The sequence below is a fragment of the Leuresthes tenuis genome, unplaced genomic scaffold, assembly GCF_036924035.1.
Source record: "Leuresthes tenuis unplaced genomic scaffold, fLeuTen1.0.hap1 SCAF_21, whole genome shotgun sequence".
Lineage (NCBI taxonomy): Eukaryota > Metazoa > Chordata > Actinopteri > Atheriniformes > Atherinopsidae > Leuresthes > Leuresthes tenuis.
The window spans coordinates 25,782,526-25,801,297 of record NW_027325375.1 but is presented as its reverse complement, the minus strand read 5'-3'; the positions used below and the strand labels follow the sequence as shown (position 1 = coordinate 25,801,297).

At 39.2% G+C, this 18,772-nt stretch overlaps 2 protein-coding genes across 3 annotated transcripts; one reads left to right on the top strand and one right to left on the bottom strand.

Annotated features, from left to right (window-relative positions):
- mpp1 (MAGUK p55 scaffold protein 1) lies at positions 1-13,617 on the bottom strand. 2 transcript variants are annotated; one of them, XM_072375669.1, is made up of 12 exons: positions 13,481-13,617; positions 6,527-6,655; positions 6,357-6,435; positions 6,164-6,249; positions 6,006-6,074; positions 3,233-3,429; positions 3,019-3,122; positions 2,847-2,927; positions 2,549-2,629; positions 2,264-2,466; positions 1,351-1,425; positions 1-1,270 (listed from the first exon to the last, which is right to left on the bottom strand). In XM_072375669.1, exons 2-12 carry the CDS (start codon positions 6,647-6,649, stop codon positions 1,094-1,096), a joined length of 1,275 nt encoding a protein of 424 aa, XP_072231770.1. In that variant the 5' UTR covers positions 6,650-6,655; positions 13,481-13,617; the 3' UTR covers positions 1-1,093. The 2 variants fall into 2 exon arrangements, with proteins under 2 accessions (XP_072231770.1, XP_072231769.1); XM_072375668.1 differs by lacking the exon at positions 13,481-13,617 and adding an exon at positions 9,285-9,649.
- Positions 13,013-18,128, top strand: tmlhe (trimethyllysine hydroxylase, epsilon). Its single transcript, XM_072375671.1, has 7 exons — positions 13,013-13,417; positions 13,510-13,686; positions 16,313-16,592; positions 16,706-16,825; positions 16,924-17,160; positions 17,458-17,596; positions 17,786-18,128. Exons 1-7 carry the CDS (start codon positions 13,261-13,263, stop codon positions 17,915-17,917), a joined length of 1,242 nt encoding a protein of 413 aa, XP_072231772.1. The 5' UTR covers positions 13,013-13,260; the 3' UTR covers positions 17,918-18,128.
- The last annotated feature ends 644 nt before the right edge of the window (positions 18,129-18,772 follow it).

Here is an 18,772-nt window from a genome sequence, read left to right as displayed (position 1 = left end):
AACAGAACTAGGACATTTATTTTATTTTTTGTTTAAAAGTGCTTTTACAGTACCCTCATGAGGTATACAATTTTGATTAAATCCAGTGTCAAGTCCTATGAGGTTGTCATTGGTCAACTGAAATGTTCTGTGTGGAGGACTTTGTATGGAGTTTTACACAGCATGAGCAAAGAGCCTCAGAATCTTCATTTCATAGGTCAGTGTGATGGGAACAGATAAATGATGAAGACAGAATCAATGCTTCACATGATGAATTTCTGTTGCGTTAAAGTGATGATTTCATTCACAGTTGTGGTCCTACTTTGCATTTGTTAACATTCCAACAATCTTAACTAAAGCTTAACTGTTATCCCTGCAAAAAAAGCCCAATCTCACCAGAAAAAGGTGCAATGGGTATGTTTGTCCACATCAACAAAACAAAGTACTGTCACAGTTCGGAGTTGTAAATTGTCCACATGACATGACTGGTATAGCAACCCATGAATAGAAGGTGGAAAACCCAAACCATGCACTAAGTAACATCAAAACCTAAGCATGTGTTTTCACCATTTAACTAATGAGAAGGAAGGAGAAAAGTGAAAGGACTGTAAAAGTTTGTGTAGTACGGGTCTCAAAGTTTTGGCATCCGTTCCTCCCTTCTCTTCAAGAGAGTTTGTGGCCAAATGAACACTGCTAATGAATTTCAATAGGAAGCATGAACATAGTGTAGCAAGACCATTTATTTTTTACGCTGAACACTGAGGCAAAGACTTTATAAAACTTTAGGTTTTTTTATTGTGAAACTGCAACTATTGCACTGTGGACCAATGTAGCTATTACAGGTTCTGTTGTGAGATTGGGTTGACAAAAGCCTGAAGCAGAAAAGCTTGAACAACTAAGTAAAACATCCCTGGTGAGGTTCTCAACCTTCTGAGATAAACCTTTCCACGTATTGCTTTTTTCTTTTTTTACTGCATTAGTGCAAAAAAACTCAGTGACATTTAACAAGAAGTAAACACCTGGGACATCACTAACTCTGAGGTTTGGAGTAAGGAGTGATATTGCACTGCTTTTCAACAAACACAAAGCCATCAAAACTGGTGCCAGGCTTTTTTCAGTACACCCACGATATGGGAACCCACTGTGGGGTGGATGTGGCACGCTCCATGGCCTCTTCAACCCCTTTAACACTTTCATCCACGTCGTTGTTGATGAGGACCACATCAAAGAAGTGTCCAAATGTGGTCAAAATTGCGTCCGACTCTTTTTGGATCATCTGCAAATTTTCAGTCTATGAGAGAAGACACAGATTAGCAGTTTGTAGTTCATGGAGTTTGGCGTTTTAAAAAAAGTATTATTTAGATGTAGCACCTGTGGAGCTGTGTTGGTAGGAGCGATGAACACCACCAGAGGAGCAAAATCAGCAGTCCGCACGAGTTTCAGGATCTGCAAGAAGGAACAAGTGTTGAATCAACTGCTCTTAGATCTGAGAGATCAAGCAAAATACAATCCCAACAAGATAATTGATTTTCAGATGGGTTAAAAAAGGGTTTTGGAATAGGGATTTTCATCAGCAGCCACCTACTGTGGAAGGAACCAGCACAAAGGCAGTTTTGAATATTTATGTAGGTATTTATGTGGCTGACAGTCTGTCAATAGACTAAGTCAACACAACAGCAACATAAACACCCCAGGTGCAGTCGGATACTTTACAGGTGTGTAGCGGAGGTCAAAATCAGGTCGAAGTTGGCTTCAAATATACTTACTTACACTTTACTTATCAAGCACTTATTTATCCAACAGCCATGTTTTAGTGTGTGCATAGGAACAATAAAGGGCTAAATGTAGGGAAATAGTAAATGCAGTGAACTTATATAGGGTTTTTCTTACATTGCTGGTCACCCAAAGCCCTCTACAGTACAAACCACAGTCACCAAAAAGGCACATTTTTTAAGCACATTAATGCACCACTTAATGCAGGTGACATTTGTGGGATTCAGTACCTTGCCCAATAACACTGTGACAACCTTGTAAAATGGATTTTTAATCTCAATGGTATCCTACCCACCTTTGGTTTATTTAACCTCCTGGTTAAATAAAGGTTTAATAATAAAGGTTAAAAAAAAAAATGGAGAAGCTGCATAATAACCAACTCTCTGAAAAGTGGATGACCACTTTGTGACTGCATTTGAATAGCAATACAGGTGGAATAACAGCCATGATTGTCTTTAAATATGTCTATGACTCTTCTGTTACAGGTCCAGAAAAACCTGTCAGTACTCACCTGTGGTTCTACATCCAGCACAGCAATTTTGCCCTGATCGTGGATCTTGTGGATGGTGTCAAATTTGGTACCAAACATGCATCCCTGGAAGCTGCCATACTCAAGTAGCTCATTTCCAGAGATGCACTTGGTCATGACTTCATTTGAGATGAAAAAATATTCATGTCCATTCTCCTCGTCCTTTCTTTGGAGTCTGGTTGTGTCTGTGGAAAATGATAGTTAAATAATTACCCCACAAACAGTCTTAAATGCTCTATAAGGGGGAAAAAAGCTGTGTTTACTTACGTGGTGCAGGGTAGGAAAATTTCTCAGGGTATTTTGTAAGCAGTGCACTTTTGATGTGGCTCCTTCCTACACCAGGTGCACCTAAAAAAAGGAACATTTCCTAAATAAGGCACTGTTAAAGGACATTTTCATCAAAGATTGACTAGAAGATAAGTCCTCAAACTAAACAAGGTGCCCTAATAAGTCTATTCTAGAGTGTGACATGCATACATTGAGGTTGTATTGGACTTGTCCAAAAATGTGAATCAGCTTTGATGACTGTAAATGTCTTCTGATGTACCTAAGTGAGGAAGCTTACCAATAAGCACCAGCGTTTTCCTTTTGAACGCAGGCAACTTCACAACTTCCTCATAAGAAATCACATCCAGCTGATCAAAAACTACAAAAGAAAAGATTTTGGTTTAGATAACATTATCCTAGAGTGCAACTGAGTGAAAGTGCAGGAATAACAAATCTAGTAATATACTCACTAGAGCTGTGTTTGGCTAGGTATTTGTCTTTGCACTTCTTTTTCTTTCCAAATGGGCTGCAGGACTGAGTGCCCTCTCTGGCCTTGCTTTTACTGGCCACTCTCCTGCAAAGGAAAAAATATATTTGTGTAACTTCTGTGTCGTGTGATGGTATGTGCAGTCACATTCTGCAGGATCAATGATCAGTTAAGACGCATGTGAATGAATTGTTTACCATTCTTGGAGCTCTGGGGAGGGAATCAGTCCAGCAAAGTCAACAGCACTGCTCTCCACTCTGCCCTGCCACCAGTTTGGATCCTGCTTATTGATGATCTGGATGATGTCACCAGTCTGAAACTTTAGGCCGGCCTCTTTGCAAGGGATGAGGTCATCCTTGGTTGGATCATAGTCAAACTGGGCCCTCATATACATCTGCAGATTGAGATCAATCAAAGACAATCCCATCAGTGCAGAAAACAAAAAAATATATATGTAACTGGACATTATCGATAACATGTTTTATCAGAATTCTGTTTAGTAATCAGCAGAAAGTCCAGTTACCAACATAATTGTTCCTGAGCACAAACTTGACTTAACTCCTGACTTTAAAAGATTCCATTTTAAACCTTGAGCTAAAATAACAAGCATTTTAATTTTCTCTAATACAGAAGAGGGAAAAAAGGGAGTCAAGTACAAAATCTTCTGTCTGCTTGCTGGCAACTACAAAACATATTGCTGTAATGAGAACAGAGTGCTATGGTGCTAATGCTAATGTCCTATGTATCAGCAAAGACTGCACATCGAAGACCTGAAGGCCTGCAGGACCTGATCCTGCAGCATCCTTGTGTGAAAAAAAACCCAAAACATGACTTCTAACACAAACTGTATATTTGTATTCTACTAATGTTAAATTAAATTTACCCTTAACCAGAATTCAGAGTTGTGATATTGATCTTGACAGCTTCATTCAGATTTTTTTAAAAATAGCATAATTTCTCCTCCAGCTATGTGAACCACTAACCAGCATGTCACACGTTTACATCTAACAGTTTAAGTACAAACCTTGACTGATCTGTCAAAGATCACGTTTTGAACACATGTAAATTCTGATCAGGGTAAGCTAATTTTACGATTTCAAAAACACTGGGACAAATCACCCCAAACAAATTAAGTCGGAAGTCATTTAAACCATAAAATTAACTGAAAGTGAGTACAAACACAGCATACTGAATGTTAAAACTGAGAACCCCAACTGCTTTTTGAAAAATATAAGCTTTATTTGAAATTGGTGACAGCAACACGTTTTAAAATAAACTGAGTCAGAGATTGTTTCCCAGTGCAGGCAGGACGGTTCAGTTCGGAACCTGGACTTTAAGTATGGTGTCATGCTGTTGTAATAAATACACAGCACGGTTTAATATCATGTTCCTGAAATATTCAAGGCCTTCTGTGAACAAAATGTAGATGTATATGTCATTCATTATTAGTAGTACCTGCACAGATGTGAAGGTTACCTAAGCAACATGAACTGTGCCCCGATAGATAGCCCAGGGAATACTGTGTGATGATTTCCATAAAGGATTTTTAAACTTTTATTTGTCCCCATTTCACCTCAGTCCGGCTTAAATGAGCTCTACCTCAGCAAATGTGGCAGCAACTCTGGGTGGTAGTTTTAACTTGCGTGTGTGGATGCAGCAACACACTGTGTTCTCTCACAGTGGCTTTCAGAAGTCTTCCTGAGCCCATTCAGGGATTTCCGCTACAGAATTGTGTCTCTTTTCAACGCAGCGCTTTCTCAGGATCCAAGCAGAACAGCCATTTAGTGTAGGTCTTCAATCTTGAGACTTTCACACAGGTATATCCTGGGATAAAATGCACTGCAGATGATTAAAGACACTGATTCTTTCTTTCTCTTGTTATGTTAATAAATGTTTCCCCAATGTGGGGGACCCCTCCCCTTTTTCACTTTCAAAAGACTATATCTCTCGAGGATGCAACTGTGTTCGTGACTTATTAACTTGAATGTTGTGAGAAGTTCCAGGTTTCCTTTACTGCATCACACAACTTTTTGACTGCCCCTGTCCCAGTTTTGAAAAAAAAAATGTATTGCTGAGAATACATTTCTAAAAACAACAGCAACATTGCTCTGTTTCAACATTTAATATGCTGTCTATATTGTATTTTGTGGTATTTTCAATTAAACATAGGGTTTAAATAACTGCAAATAATTGCATTCTGTTTTTCTCCTCATTTTATACAGTGTCCCAACATATTTGAAATGGGCTTGGGCTATTAAGTAACATGAACATTTGTAGCTTTCCCAAGACACTCCAGTGGTAGTTACTGCAGTACACAGACAGGACTGGATACCCAAAATGTGTACAAAATGTGCATGCGATGGAGTAGCCTGGGTCACCACAGTGATGTTCTTTGAGCATTTTTAAAGCATCTTAAATTAAAACCTACACACAATATTAATGGACTACAAGCTATGAAGTACGTTGCCATCACTGACCACAGCAAAGACAGAAGTTAATGCAGAGGGGTGACGTCTCTGAATAAATATACTTTTCTTTTTGATCATCAAAAAGCTCTTTTAAGTTCATTGTTCATTGCATATCACATGCATGTTTTAAATTAAGTGCAGCCCTTTTCATGCCAGATGAAGCATGAGAACGGCTGGATATGCATGTTGAGGCCAGTGGATGGCAGCATGAAACACACGAGCAATGTGTTTCAAGCCAAACGATCAAAACTAATGTGAGTGATGGCTTTTAAATTTCAACTAGTTTCATATTCACCTGGGTTGTTCACTGACTAACAGATGATTCACCTAAACAAAATCATTTCAAACAGGTAAGTTGGAGAAAAAGAAGGAGGCCGGTAGAAAAGCAATCAACCTCTTCTCTGAATTTAACCTGAATCTGAATGGAAAATTTACTCAGAGCAGAAGGTATAAGCAGGCCAAGGCCAAAGCTGTGCAAAAAATGTTCTGGTCACATCGTTACCTCACAGACTCGGGATCGATTCTGCATCTTGGGAATGATCTTCATTGTGACTACTCCATTGGTTTCTCTCTGTGTGTGAAGATGACACAGTTTTTAATATTCATCTAGCCATATTAAGTGATTAATTAACTATAATAGGTTATACGGTTATAGTTTACCAGAATTTTTTGTAGCTGATCTACAGTGTGGTTCACCACACTTTTTCCATTGATTTCTGCTATTTCATCTCCTTCATTTAAGGACCCTGCAAAGATATAATACACTCTTCAGAGTTCTCAGTATCTGTTATTAATCATATTACCCTTTGGTAAGTCATCACTAACACTCATTATGATCATTGTGATCAGTTACCTTGTCTGTGGATCATGCCCCCGTGCAATATTCGGGCCACCGTGCACCGTTGTTTGTCGTTCAGCTTCAGAGTGACACCCTGTAGAAAAACACCACAGACAATGAGAAGGAATCCACAACTCATATGTAAAACTATACAGACTGTGCACCTGCAGAGGTGGATAGCATACCATTGGCTCTGAGGGATTTTTCTCAAATTCTACTTCTTTCATCCTGGTCAGCTCTGTACCATTCATGTGTCCAGCACAACCGTTGGTGTAAAACTCAGCTCCTTTATTGTCATAGGTTTGCATAGCCACCTGTTAGAATACAGACAAGAAAATAAACAAATTACATGTATATTATTTCCTCTCACACATCAGGTTTAAGCCTTCCGTTATGCGAGTGATGTCACAATTTGGTCAATATGGACAGATCAGATCATTATGACACTTGTATTTCTAATAAAGTAAAATAACTTTTTTGCTCATGTGTCCCAACAGCTGGGTTTCATTTGCAGCTTCAATGTATGTTCAAGGTTGAAAATTAACCCAGCTATTTAACACCTCATTAACCATGTCCAGTCACCTGGTCCACCAGGCTCATGTGGTCATGGATACCACCATCAAGTGGACAAAAGCACTGATGTACAAAAACTAATTAAAAGTTTTGCATAAAAAACAATGAAGTGGATTCACACTATGCTCTTACATTTAAAGGAACCTAAGAGAGTCTTAGAGGAGGAAAACCTCAACAAACAGAGTCCACATCACTGTCAGAGAAGAGAGCGCCTTCTTTTAAAAGCCCTAAAAGGAAGACTGAGGAATTACATCTGATGTCTTCGCTACAAGATAAGATAAACGTTCATGACTCATACTGAGTAAAGTGCAGTTCCGTGGAGAACAAAGATTGCATGGTATCAAAAAAGTTTATAAATGATCACTGAACCATCATCTGAAACACCTGCATCAGCACAAACTTTCTGGATTAAAATGACACATCAGCACTGCCTCAGCAAAAGTGTATTATCTGTCTTCTATGTTCAGCACAACAATAAACCAATAAATATCATTATCGCCGCCCTCCTCCTCGGCTATAACCTCAGCTGTACAGTATTCATAAATGCAGCGTGGCACAAAATGCAAAGTGGGATTTCTAGTATTACTTTTTCTTTCTTTTTTTACCAGCCTTGTGCAGCCATGTCAGGACGGTGCAGGACCACAGGAGGCATTTAGCTAAGGTCCAATATTGACCTTGCAGACCCAGTGAACATCCTGAAGAGTCACATACATTTGATTTTTCTAATTTACAAAGACAGAAGGAAAGACGGTGATATCAGCACTCTATCAGCACTTTCACTATCAGTGAGTGAAGAGGAGATAGACTTGATTAAAAGGATTTCTTTAGTTTTTCAAAAACACACACACAAGAACTGTGTTCCAGTTACTGATAACAAATGTTATAGTAAGTGGGGTCAGGAAATCCTTTTTAGGAACTTGAATGGCGGTTTTGGGGTGTGGAGGAGCAACAGGATAAACAAAACAATTGAGTTAAAAGAGGCTCAGGAAAGCAGCACATATCTTCTTGAGGTTTTACTATGTTTGCATTTCAGAGCACCATCTCTGGATTAAATCAAACCCTTCAAAAGAGTTGCACTTACTTTTCTATTAGCTTTTCAACATACTTTCCTGATCTAATCAATGATAATGTGTCTAAAGTAATTACAGTTTCTTAGAACGCAGGCTAGAGGAATTTGAGCAGCTATCGATGAAATAGCCTGAAGGGCTGTTTAGACAAGTAACGAGTTGTATCCTAGTTAGTTCAAATGTGTGTCTGTTTTTGCACAGCAAAGTACAGCTCAGGCCTGAAGTATTTGCAGCTGCATCCAGAGCAACACTCAGCTCAAGGCTGTAAACAAAACTCTCCTGGAACGTGACCCATCTCCAATATCAAAACCCAGATAAAGGGTTTGCCATTTATTAACAGGCTCTAAACAAACCTAGTTTCCACAGTTAGATAGTGTGACCTCACTTTGAGGCAATTTAACAAATCAGCTCAGAGCAAAAAAAAACACACTGATGTGATTGTTACTCAAGGCTACTGAACTGCAAACTGCTGATATCAGGAAAGAAGTTTCCTCCCTTCCTCTTTTCCCTCACTATCTCAGTGCTGACTTTTCAAATTCAGAAAAGATACTCAGCACAAAGAGCCAAAATCTGGCTTTGCTCTACCCGTTTCTTTCCAATTCCTCCTTTTTAAAAAGAGCCTCTGGTCATTTATGTAATGTGTGTCATACCACAAGATCCAGTCTTGTTTTAAAACGATCCTGAGTGATGCAGTAAACAACTGGCCTGTCTTCACATGACTGTTAAAACCTATTCTTGAGCCAAAGGTCTGTGGGCAAAGTTACACAACACCGTTTAGAACTGAACATAACACTGTTACAATGCCGCTCTTCAATCCTTCACCCATTTAAAAAAAAAAAACTCAAAGAAAATAAGCAAGCCCACTGCTTATGATTTAAACCCATTCATTATTTCTGTAACATTAACTGAGAGGATGCTTGTCTTGTGATTAAAACTATAAATATACATCTTCATGCACGTGAAGGAGCTTTGGTTCCCCACGTTGTCAAATGACTTCCAGACGCAGTTTGGGAACAAATGCAGAAGTGAAATTGTCAATGTAATGTCTGGTTAATACTGAGCAATGCAGGGGTTGCTAAAACAGACCTGCTGATTTGAGACAGCAGATTTAACTGTTGTGCTATTTTTTTTTAGGAGATCAACACACTCAGCTGCTGCAAGCTGTGCAATGAAAACTTATCCGGGTCTATTTTTAGAGATCTTGTCGAGTTACAAACAATGATGTGTCCCCCGAAACAGCTTCCCGGAAGCAAAATGCCCAGTGAAATATAAAGGAAAAATATGATCAAAACGACACCCCTACCTTGTCAGACTTTGGTTTGTTTTGAAGGAGCTGCTCCAGGTAGAGGTCGGAAAGGGCTGTTCGGACGCTGCTGACCGGCTCTAGTATGATCGCGGGTTCGTTTTTATTGGATTTCAACGTCATCTTCCCCTGATGGCTTGAAAAAAAAAAGTGAACCCGATTTGCCCCCGTCCAAGGTCCGCAAGACGCTTGATGAAACCGCTGATAAGGAGTCGTGACGACAAGATAAGTCACTCCGTGAGACAAAAGTCCAAGGTTTTGATCAGCGGCAGGTGAGGAGCATGAGATAACTACTGTGGGGACACCGCTGACAAAGCAAGTAAACACGCAACTGATTGCTGCTGTTCTGACGAGCAGACTCACGGTGCGTTCGAGTGCTCTCTGTAAGCTCCCAAAGCTGAGCACTCAAATCGTTTACAACAATTTAAATAAAAAATCCCCAAAACGTGAGATTTTTTTTCTGTGTTTGCCTGCTTTTTCTGTACAGTCGTATTTATTGCACATATACAAATTATTAATATTGCTACTATTTCGATCGCAATTCCTACTAACTACTATGTGATTTTGATTAAAATATAACATCTAACAGGGAATGAGAGTGTAGTACAAAATATCTGCACAAACGGTTCAAAACTGATTAAATATCAATGTCATTATTAAAGAGGGCGATCAGTTTGCACGAATACATGACTTCACATCGAAGCCTTTCATGGATGATCCACACAAGCGTCTAAATATCCGACAGTTCATAAATGCGTCATTACCGCAGCGTTTTCTTAAGAGCTGCCCTGTCAGTGTACAAGGCAAAAGAACACAGTTCCAGAACACTGTGATCCCAGCTGCTCGCGAGCTGAGACGCGTGTTATAACGCACCCAGACGCGGAGTCATCATGAGTGTGCTCCCAGAAACAGGATTACAAGAAGCAGAGGGACTACAGTACAGATGCACGATCCGACAGGCAGAACAATCGAATCGTAACAGCGTTGCAAAATGCACGGTTTTGTTGGTTTATATTGTTAATGAAGCGCAACACTGGAGTTCACAGAGTTTGTACAGGGGACAACGCCCCTTCAAACAGATACTAGGTCTTACTCCTTTTGAAATGAGCCATGGAGACCATAGTTGACTCCCATATATGTGCACACATTTTAACTTTAACGATCTGGGTGTGGCTTTAAAATTCCATTCAGTATTGTAATCTACTAAAGCACACTTTTATCTGCAGATCTGGTTGTTTCCTCATATTGTTTCTGTACCCCTACTGAAATATGCATAACCCAAAAACACAACACCTAGGACACAGAATACCTTTCACATGTTTCAATTTTAATTTCCACACACATACATGCTTTGATTGCATGTGTACAACAAAACAGAATAGTAATCAGGAAGGTAAGGAAAGAGGTACTCAGCCAGCTGATGAGTGAAAGTTCCTTTAAGCTGTTGGTTTCTACAGGGAACTCCAGATGGTGACACTGAGCAAGTTTGGCTCAGTAATCCACCAGTAATGTGACAGCTGCACCTCTTGAGGAGGATCTGCAAGCTAATATTTGGACTTAATCTCTGTTTTACATGCAGATAACCGTGAAATGTTCACCGGTACAAAAAAAATCTCCTAATTCAGTTTGCACCATTGGAAATGGTTTTGGTATTTTCTATCTACAAGGAAAATAAATAAACTAAATAAATAAATAATCTAAACATGCACAAATATATCGGCCTATATTCATCTTTTTGAGTCCAATCGGCCCATTGGCAAAAAGGATAACACCAACCGATGCCAGTGGTTAATATCATCTGGGATCAAAGTGAAAAATAACATTATATTTCTTAACATCCATGTCATAACAGCCCAGGATTTTACCATGTGTTCATCTCTAATAAACATCTAACAATGTTATTTCAAGATCATGGCATCATTCATGCTGACTCACTGTCACTCATTCCTGACTTATTTGGAAACTTAACACCAGTTTTTCTACTCTGACAAGTCAAACTCCTCTGCTCCGTAAAGAAAAATCTGATGTTGACAGTGTTGTGCATGTTCATGCTCCTCGTAAACTAGTTAAAAGTTCAGTTCCCACAGGTTAAAAATTAATAGTTCACGTTCATATTTCCTTATTTCAATTTTGAACTAGTTCAGTTCCGTTTATTACATTTTTTTTAGGATATAAGTGAGAATGAAAGACGGAACTCGAAAAAGAGAAGAAATTAGTGTTGTGTCTTGCAGTGAAATCAGTTATACTAGAACTTAAACTCTATCACACAAAATGGATATGCACAGCAGCTGGATGTGAAGACAAAGGACAGAAATTGTTTGTATTTTTTTCTTATTTGTCTGAATAATTTCCTCTGAAATCATTGTAGTCCTTTATTAATCTGCCTGTCTGTTGCTCGGAAATCACACCCCTGAAGTCTGCAGGCAGTGAGATCTGGCATCGTTTGGGGTTGTTGACAGGGGGCCTTGCCTTTTCCTAATGACCTTTTTGACTGTCAATGGCATGCAGATATTATCTCACTCTGGACGGATGTATCACCTCCACATGTCTTTTCAAATTAGAAGTTGACGAGGCTGACATTCTGACTTGTTTTTAAAGCGCAGGCGGACATAATTTGCACAAAAATGTTAGATTGTTGCTGTTGGGATCTTTTGCAGACAGTACGTGAAATTCCCGCAGTTGACCAACAGCACATGAGACATCCGATGTGCAACGCTGCGTCTGTAGCTTCGCTCCTTTCACCTTCACTTGCCATTTTCGAGCAGGACTGCCGCGAAGCGCTGCTGGTTTGTTATGCTAGTGTGTGCAATGCATCGTGGGTAATTTAGTGTGAAGAAGGTCAAGCGCCGGGAAAACCAATCTGAATCATATTTCAGTTCAGTTTAAGAATGAAAACATTTGATTGCATGTCTGAAAATGCGTTATGTTATCAAATGTTATCAAAAGTTAACTGGAAAAATGCATGTAAAACTCCAATCTCATGGTGTTTACTGTACTTTGGGTTGATGCAGCAAGTAGCAATGAAATGATGAATGACAACTTAAATCAATCTATTTATTTTTCATTCATTCAAAAGGCGACCGGAACTGACAGCACCGAAAATATCACATTTCCTCGTGCCCACGAAGAAATCACATTTAGGTATGCAAGACAGGCAATGTAAGTAATGCCAATAGGACATGTCATGTAGAACGAGTTTTAGTTGCATAATGGCAGTCCGTGACCAAGCCCAACCTGATCAAATGTAAACATAAAAAGGAAAGAAAAAATAATGACAAAATCTGCAGACCCTGGTTTGTACCAACGGAAGAACTGAAAAGCACCTTCTGTCCCTCACTTCATGACGATTTCAAAAAGTTAGATTTGACATGCACCCCTAAATTTGAATGGGACTGTTGCCTCTGCTAATATTGGCAAGTGCATCAATTTATTTTGGATAATTAGATCTATGTATTCCTCTTTATAAGATAACACACACAAAAAATACCCCCAAATTGAACTGAGGAAAAAACTTAGGGATATACGAAGAAAGTCTGAATACAAAAAAAAAAATGTATACCCATCTTTATAAAATCATTTATTTATTTATATTTCTTGGACTAAGCATAACCTTGTTATTTATAAACATCTGACCCTAACTGGTAAAGTTTACTATGTCAGTTTAAAACGTTTGGCCACAAAAATTGTTCCTCACATCCGGGCGTCAAAGTAAGTGCGCATGCGTGAACTCAAATTACGACGTTTTACAATACTAAAAACAAATTCCAGGGGGGAGTATGGGGTGCTTAATGATTAATGTCAGACTTTCTCGTCAAATTAAGATATTTTATGAGATTAAAGACTCACCTATATCAGACCGAAGCGCCAGAGAGAAGTCGAACTGTGACTCGTCTGGAAACCGACTGAACTAGGTGTTCCGTTCCGTGTTGGATTTACTGTTTTATCGTTCTAAATTTGAGTTGTGTTTACCCCAGGGATGTTGGGTTTGTTAAACACGACACTGCGGCCCGTGCTGAGGAGGACTCAGCTGCTGTCTGCTCTCACAGACGCGCAGATATCATGGGCACGCATGGTGCCGGTTCGCGCGTGTTCCGCAACTTCTGCAACTTTTCGGTTATTACACGACTGCCTTGGTGAGTGTAATGGTACCCTGTGCTTTAATGCATACTTGTAATTTACCTATTTACAAAACTCACCGTTAACCCTATGCATGTAAAATCACCAGAGCTCAACTGCGGAGGGACCCTGCTGCATTTGAACTACGTGTGGCTGCGGGATCATTGCCGCTCTGCCTCTTCATTCAACTCCTCCACAAACCAGAGGAACCATGACACGGGTAGTATAGCCCTGGACATCCGTCCCGACCGCACAACGGTGGAAAATGGCGATCTCGTTCTTACGTGTGAGTCGGTAAATGCAGCACAGATTACCTGAATGTGTGGAAACACAGACTGTGAGGATATGAAGGACTGAAACTGGTAACATCAAAAATAAATACAAAAATACAGAAACTGCTCATTAAATGTGTCATTATGTCAATAAATGCTCCTACAATAAATGAGAAAAGTCAGTCCAATGGTTAATGTACAACATTTCATTCATTCATTTTCAATTATTCATTCATACATATGTCTTCTTATTTTGATTAAATAACATGATAAAATCAGTAAATAGAATTGGAAAATTGAATGACAAAGACAATACATAAGCGTATTAACATTTAATACTTACAGCTGAAAATGAAAGCTAAAATGTCATTTCTTTTCACATTTCTTGTGTCAATCATTAAATGCATTTTGATATATATATATATATTTTATTATTATTATATATTTCTTTCCCAATGCCCCCTGCATTGGATAAAGTTGGTATAGAAAATGGATGAATAATTTTCTTTATTTAGCCCTTTATGTATTTCTGTGCTTGTTTTTGATTTTGTCCGTTTCAGTCCTTCATATTAGGAGACGAGTCATATTTACTGCGTCTCTGAATGGGGATCATTCCTTATATACATTATTATGACTCAGTGATGAGTCAGGGACGTTATCTCAAAGCTTTACTAGTAAAAGATTAACTCCAGTTCAGGATCAAGCACAATGTTAGCTAACTTGGATTATACAATAACAATAATCCATTGTTTTAAATGGTGACATTGTCTTAAATAGATGACAAAATATGACTGACATAACTCTAATAAAACAAAGTGACACATCCCTTTGGTTTGCACACCAATCCGATGAGAGTCGTTCTAGTCAGTATGTAAAGCTGATAACAACAGAATCTCTCTGTCAGAGCAATCTCTTGTGTATCTGTATCAACTGTAGCAGTGGGGTTGTTGCCACCAAAGGAAAATAATGACATAAAGTAATAAAAGTAGAACAGATGTAACAGTATTTTAAGAATTAATAGTTGGTTGCCATTGAGCTGTATGGTTAAGCCATTAACAGAGAAAGGGTTCATGTGGAGGTAAACAGAGATGTGAACGTGTTCGTATGTGATTTAAAGGGCTCTGAGAGTCCTCTGGGAAATAAGGTCTTCTTTCTTTCCAAATGACTGTGTTGTTCTGAGCCCCAGAGAGTCCCAGCCTAATATACCCCCTGATTATTGTCATGTAATTCATTTTGCTATATGTTGTGGGTTTTGTTTGCGATCCAAATGTGTCACTATTAGTTACATAATATCAGTCATTGCGCATTAGCAGGTCTTTCCGTGGGAAAGGGTAGAACGGTCTTTGCCGTCTGTCATGATGATGCTTAAATGTGTAAAGGTTGACTTTGCTGTCAGGTTATTCTTTGGGTGTAGTCTGGTGTAGAATTAATAATAAAAAAGATATTCACATTTAGAAAAGAAGATTGTGGAACCGAGTTAAAGTTATCAACCCATATCAGCAACTCTGCTATATATGCTGCCCATTTAATTTGTTCTGTTGTAATCTAAAAGCCAGCAGTGGATCAGCACAATGAAAAAGAAAACTTTTAAGTTTACTATTGGGCATCAGTAGTAATCCAAAATAGTGCGTGGGAAGCATGAGAATATCATAAATTGGCAAGAATATGGCATTTTGCATCTTTAGTCAAAACTTACAGGAGCTACTGTAATATATGTTTATAGACAACTGGTTCTGAGACTCTTGGGTCTCTTCAACTGTACAACTTAGTTCTGCTTCTGCAAAGAAAAAAAATCCATGTAGTATGCAAATGCCTACTTTTTTCTCAAGAGGAATGAATAGTCCCACAGTAACCAGGTGTGGGAACAGATGCTACCTACACATGCATCTTCACACATCTGCTGCTGTTAGCCTACAATTTTAATCGGTGTGACCCTTGGGTAAGTTTCATTTTCAGGTCATTACATTTTAAAAACATAAAGCAACATATGTACAGGGAAAAGCACCATAGCTGGAATCTTTTAATACTCCAGCAGTGCAGTCAAAGACTCCATCTGTCTAGATTACAGGCTATATTTCTGTCCTAAAGACTAACTGATGCCTCCCTGTGGCCTGCTGGGCTCCAGCATCCTCTGTGCAAAAGATGATCTGTCCCAGTGTTATTATGCACACATAAGAGTGGCACTCTATCTCACATAAAGTGACAAATGGGGATCTTCTAGCCCTAAGACAGATGATGATGCACATGCTCCTGAAGGCATACACACAAGTGCCACCTCCTGCCAGTCGAGCACATTCAAGGTCAGCTGAGTCTTACAGCATTTTATCTGCAAGCAGATCTGAGCCTCATTTATGACGTGATTACAGATTGGCATGGTGTTATAGGCTGTCTTTTAATACTTTATAACTGTATGGACTGCAGTTGAGAGGTTACTGTCTCATTTATGTTACCGTTCTTTCTCGGTGTGTGTTTAACTCACACTGACCAACACAGTGTGAATTAACTTTTGATAGTGTAAGTTGGCTCATTGTCAGAAATGCTTTAACCTCTCATAAAGAATTTGCACTCAAAATGACTTCTAACGTAGCGTTATATGTACTACTTAACTCTATAACAATATATTTCATGTCCGCTTTATAGGGCCTGGTGGTCATGTGTCAAAGTACAGCCTCAGCTGGTTGGCTGAGAACAGCTATGAAAGAAACAAGCGAGGCATCATACAGCCACGTGTCCTGTGGAACTCAGACATCTATGAAAATGCCAACATACCATCAGCCAAATGGAGCAAGTTTATGAGCTGTGATGACGAGCTAAGAAGGTTTCTTCAGAACTACCTTCTGTATGGGATTGCTTTTGTGGACGATGTCCCGACTACAGTGGAAGCCACTGAGGCAGTTACCCAGAGGGTCAGTCTTATCAGGTATTGCTTCTTCTCTTGGCCTATTTTATCAGTCCGGCAGTATCTGCCATAAATGGAATTCTTGTGTTGATATTCTAAATTGCTCCTGTATTCTTTTTTGTTTTGCTTACCAGGGAGACTACATATGGGAGAATGTGGTGCTTCACGTCGGATTTTTCCAGAGGAGACACTGCCTACAGTCAGTTGGCCCTGGACCGCCATACTGACACCTCATACTTTCAGGAACCATGTGGGTAGGTGATCTGTTTCTAATAGTTTTAGCAAATGATTTATCTCTGTAAAGACCTGATTGATATGACACTATCTGTTCGGTACAACTTTGCTGTTGCAGAATCCAGGTTTTCCACTGTCTCAAGCATGAGGGGACAGGAGGGAGAACACTGCTTGTGGATGGGTTCTATGCAGCAGAGAAATTGCGCCAACGGTCACCTGAAAACTTTGAACTGCTCAGCCGTGTGCCCATCAGCCACGAGTACATTGAAAACACGGACAGCCACCGAAACCACATGACAGGCATCGGCCCTGTGCTCAGTGTCTATCCTTGGAACAATGAACTGTACCTGATGCGGTATGTTGATGCCGTTGGTCAAAGTTTCAGTGATCATCTCAAAATGAAACCTTATTAGCTCCACAGTTGTTTTTTCTTTTTTTTTTAAAAAGATTTCGTATTACTTAATTACTTAATTCCCCCTATCTCTGTAACTTTTTTTCTCCCTGACATTTGTATTCCTTTTCTAAATTTGTATCTTGTGCATCATCAGGCTAAACAATATGAGTTTTGGAGATTTACTTATATATCGTTTACTGATGGAAAACTTCAAAAGCTCTTAATCAACAGCAAGATTGTTGTTTTTGTCCCCTGCAGATATAACAACTATGACCGATCAGTGATAAACACAATCTCTCATGACACCGTCCAACGATGGTATGGTGCACATCGAGAGCTGACGACGGAACTAAGGCGTCCAGAGAACGAGCTGTGGGTGAAACTGAATCCAGGAAAAGTAAGACAGTTAAATTCAAACAAAGTGCCATGAAATAAGAGAACTCAAATGCATCAAGGACAGAAATTTAAAGAACAAATCCTCTGAAACCTCTGTAAATGGCAGCTTTAATAATTAAAACTAAGACATTTTTGAATGTTAACATAATTCAGTGAATCTAAGGAGTTTACCCCCCTATTCCTCCTCTAGGTTATTTTTATCGACAATTGGAGGGTACTGCATGGGAGGGAGTCTTTCACCGGCTTGAGGCAGCTCTGTGGATGTTATCTGACCAGAGACGATGTCCTCAGCACTGCTCGTTGCTTCAGTCTGCAGGCCTGAGCATGTGGGTCCTTTCCCTTCTACGCCTTATCAGTCTGCCTATAATATAGGTTTAATAAGAGAGTTCTCTGATTGCTCAAGCGTGTTTTATTTTTCTCGTCTGTATTTTGTAATTGATATTTTGTTGGTTTTTGAAATAGAAAAGAAAAATGTGTGAATGTGTCTTGAATTACACTTGAAACAATTAAATGCACAAAAAGTAGGAATATTACCCTTTGAACATTATCGTGATACCAAATCTCAGGTTTCTAGACAATCCTTATTGACAGACTGGTTGCCAGCACAGGCAAGACAGTAACACAATTGTGGGACACAATGTTCAATAAGAAATAGTCTATAGTCACTCTAGTAGATATACACTAAGCTAAGTCACTATAAAATAGCTTCATTATGCCTATAGGCAAAGTTTTGCTTTGAGCTAAAAGCTAATATTAGCATGATGAAAACACTTCACATGTTGAATTACAGCTTAGCACTTTAAATGTAGTTTTTGTGCTTGTAATCATGTTGATTAGAACAGAAAATACAGCTGGTGATGATGGGAAGATTAATAGTTTTTCTAAAGTATCTGGACAAGTTGTGGACCTTTCAGCTTTCAGGTATCGCTGTCCAACTCCACTGTGGTCTCTTGCAACTCAGGCCTATTGTGTGTGTGAGTGAACAAGCTGTTGCACATTTTTCATTTGAGTTTCTTGGCGACGACCATATGCCATGGTTGAGGTTTCAAACAAATTAGTGACATCATGGTGGTTCTATCCATTATTTCAATTCACAACAAATGTCATCTCAAGGCGCTCAAAAGATACAGTCCATCTTTGCAGGCTGTTGTTAGTGAGAAGAGAAACAATATTATAC

What these genes read in the sequence shown, in the direction of transcription:
- mpp1 (XM_072375668.1), bottom strand. Translation starts at nt 9,407, where the DNA reads ATGACGTTGAAATCCAATAAAAACGAACCCGCGATCATACTAGAGCCG. An exon ending in ACAAACCAAAGTCTGACAAG is followed by an intron (nt 6,656 to 9,284) that starts GTAGGGGTGTCG and finishes GTATTCTAACAG; the next exon opens with GTGGCTATGCAAACCTATGA. An exon ending in TCCCCAGAGCTCCAAGAATG is followed by an intron (nt 3,123 to 3,232) that starts GTAAACAATTCA and finishes TTTCCTTTGCAG; the next exon opens with GAGAGTGGCCAGTAAAAGCA.
- tmlhe (XM_072375671.1), top strand. Translation starts at nt 13,261, where the DNA reads ATGTTGGGTTTGTTAAACACGACACTGCGGCCCGTGCTGAGGAGGACT. An exon ending in TGGCGATCTCGTTCTTACGT is followed by an intron (nt 13,687 to 16,312) that starts GTGAGTCGGTAA and finishes TCCGCTTTATAG; the next exon opens with GGCCTGGTGGTCATGTGTCA. An exon ending in AATGAACTGTACCTGATGCG is followed by an intron (nt 17,161 to 17,457) that starts GTATGTTGATGC and finishes TGTCCCCTGCAG; the next exon opens with ATATAACAACTATGACCGAT.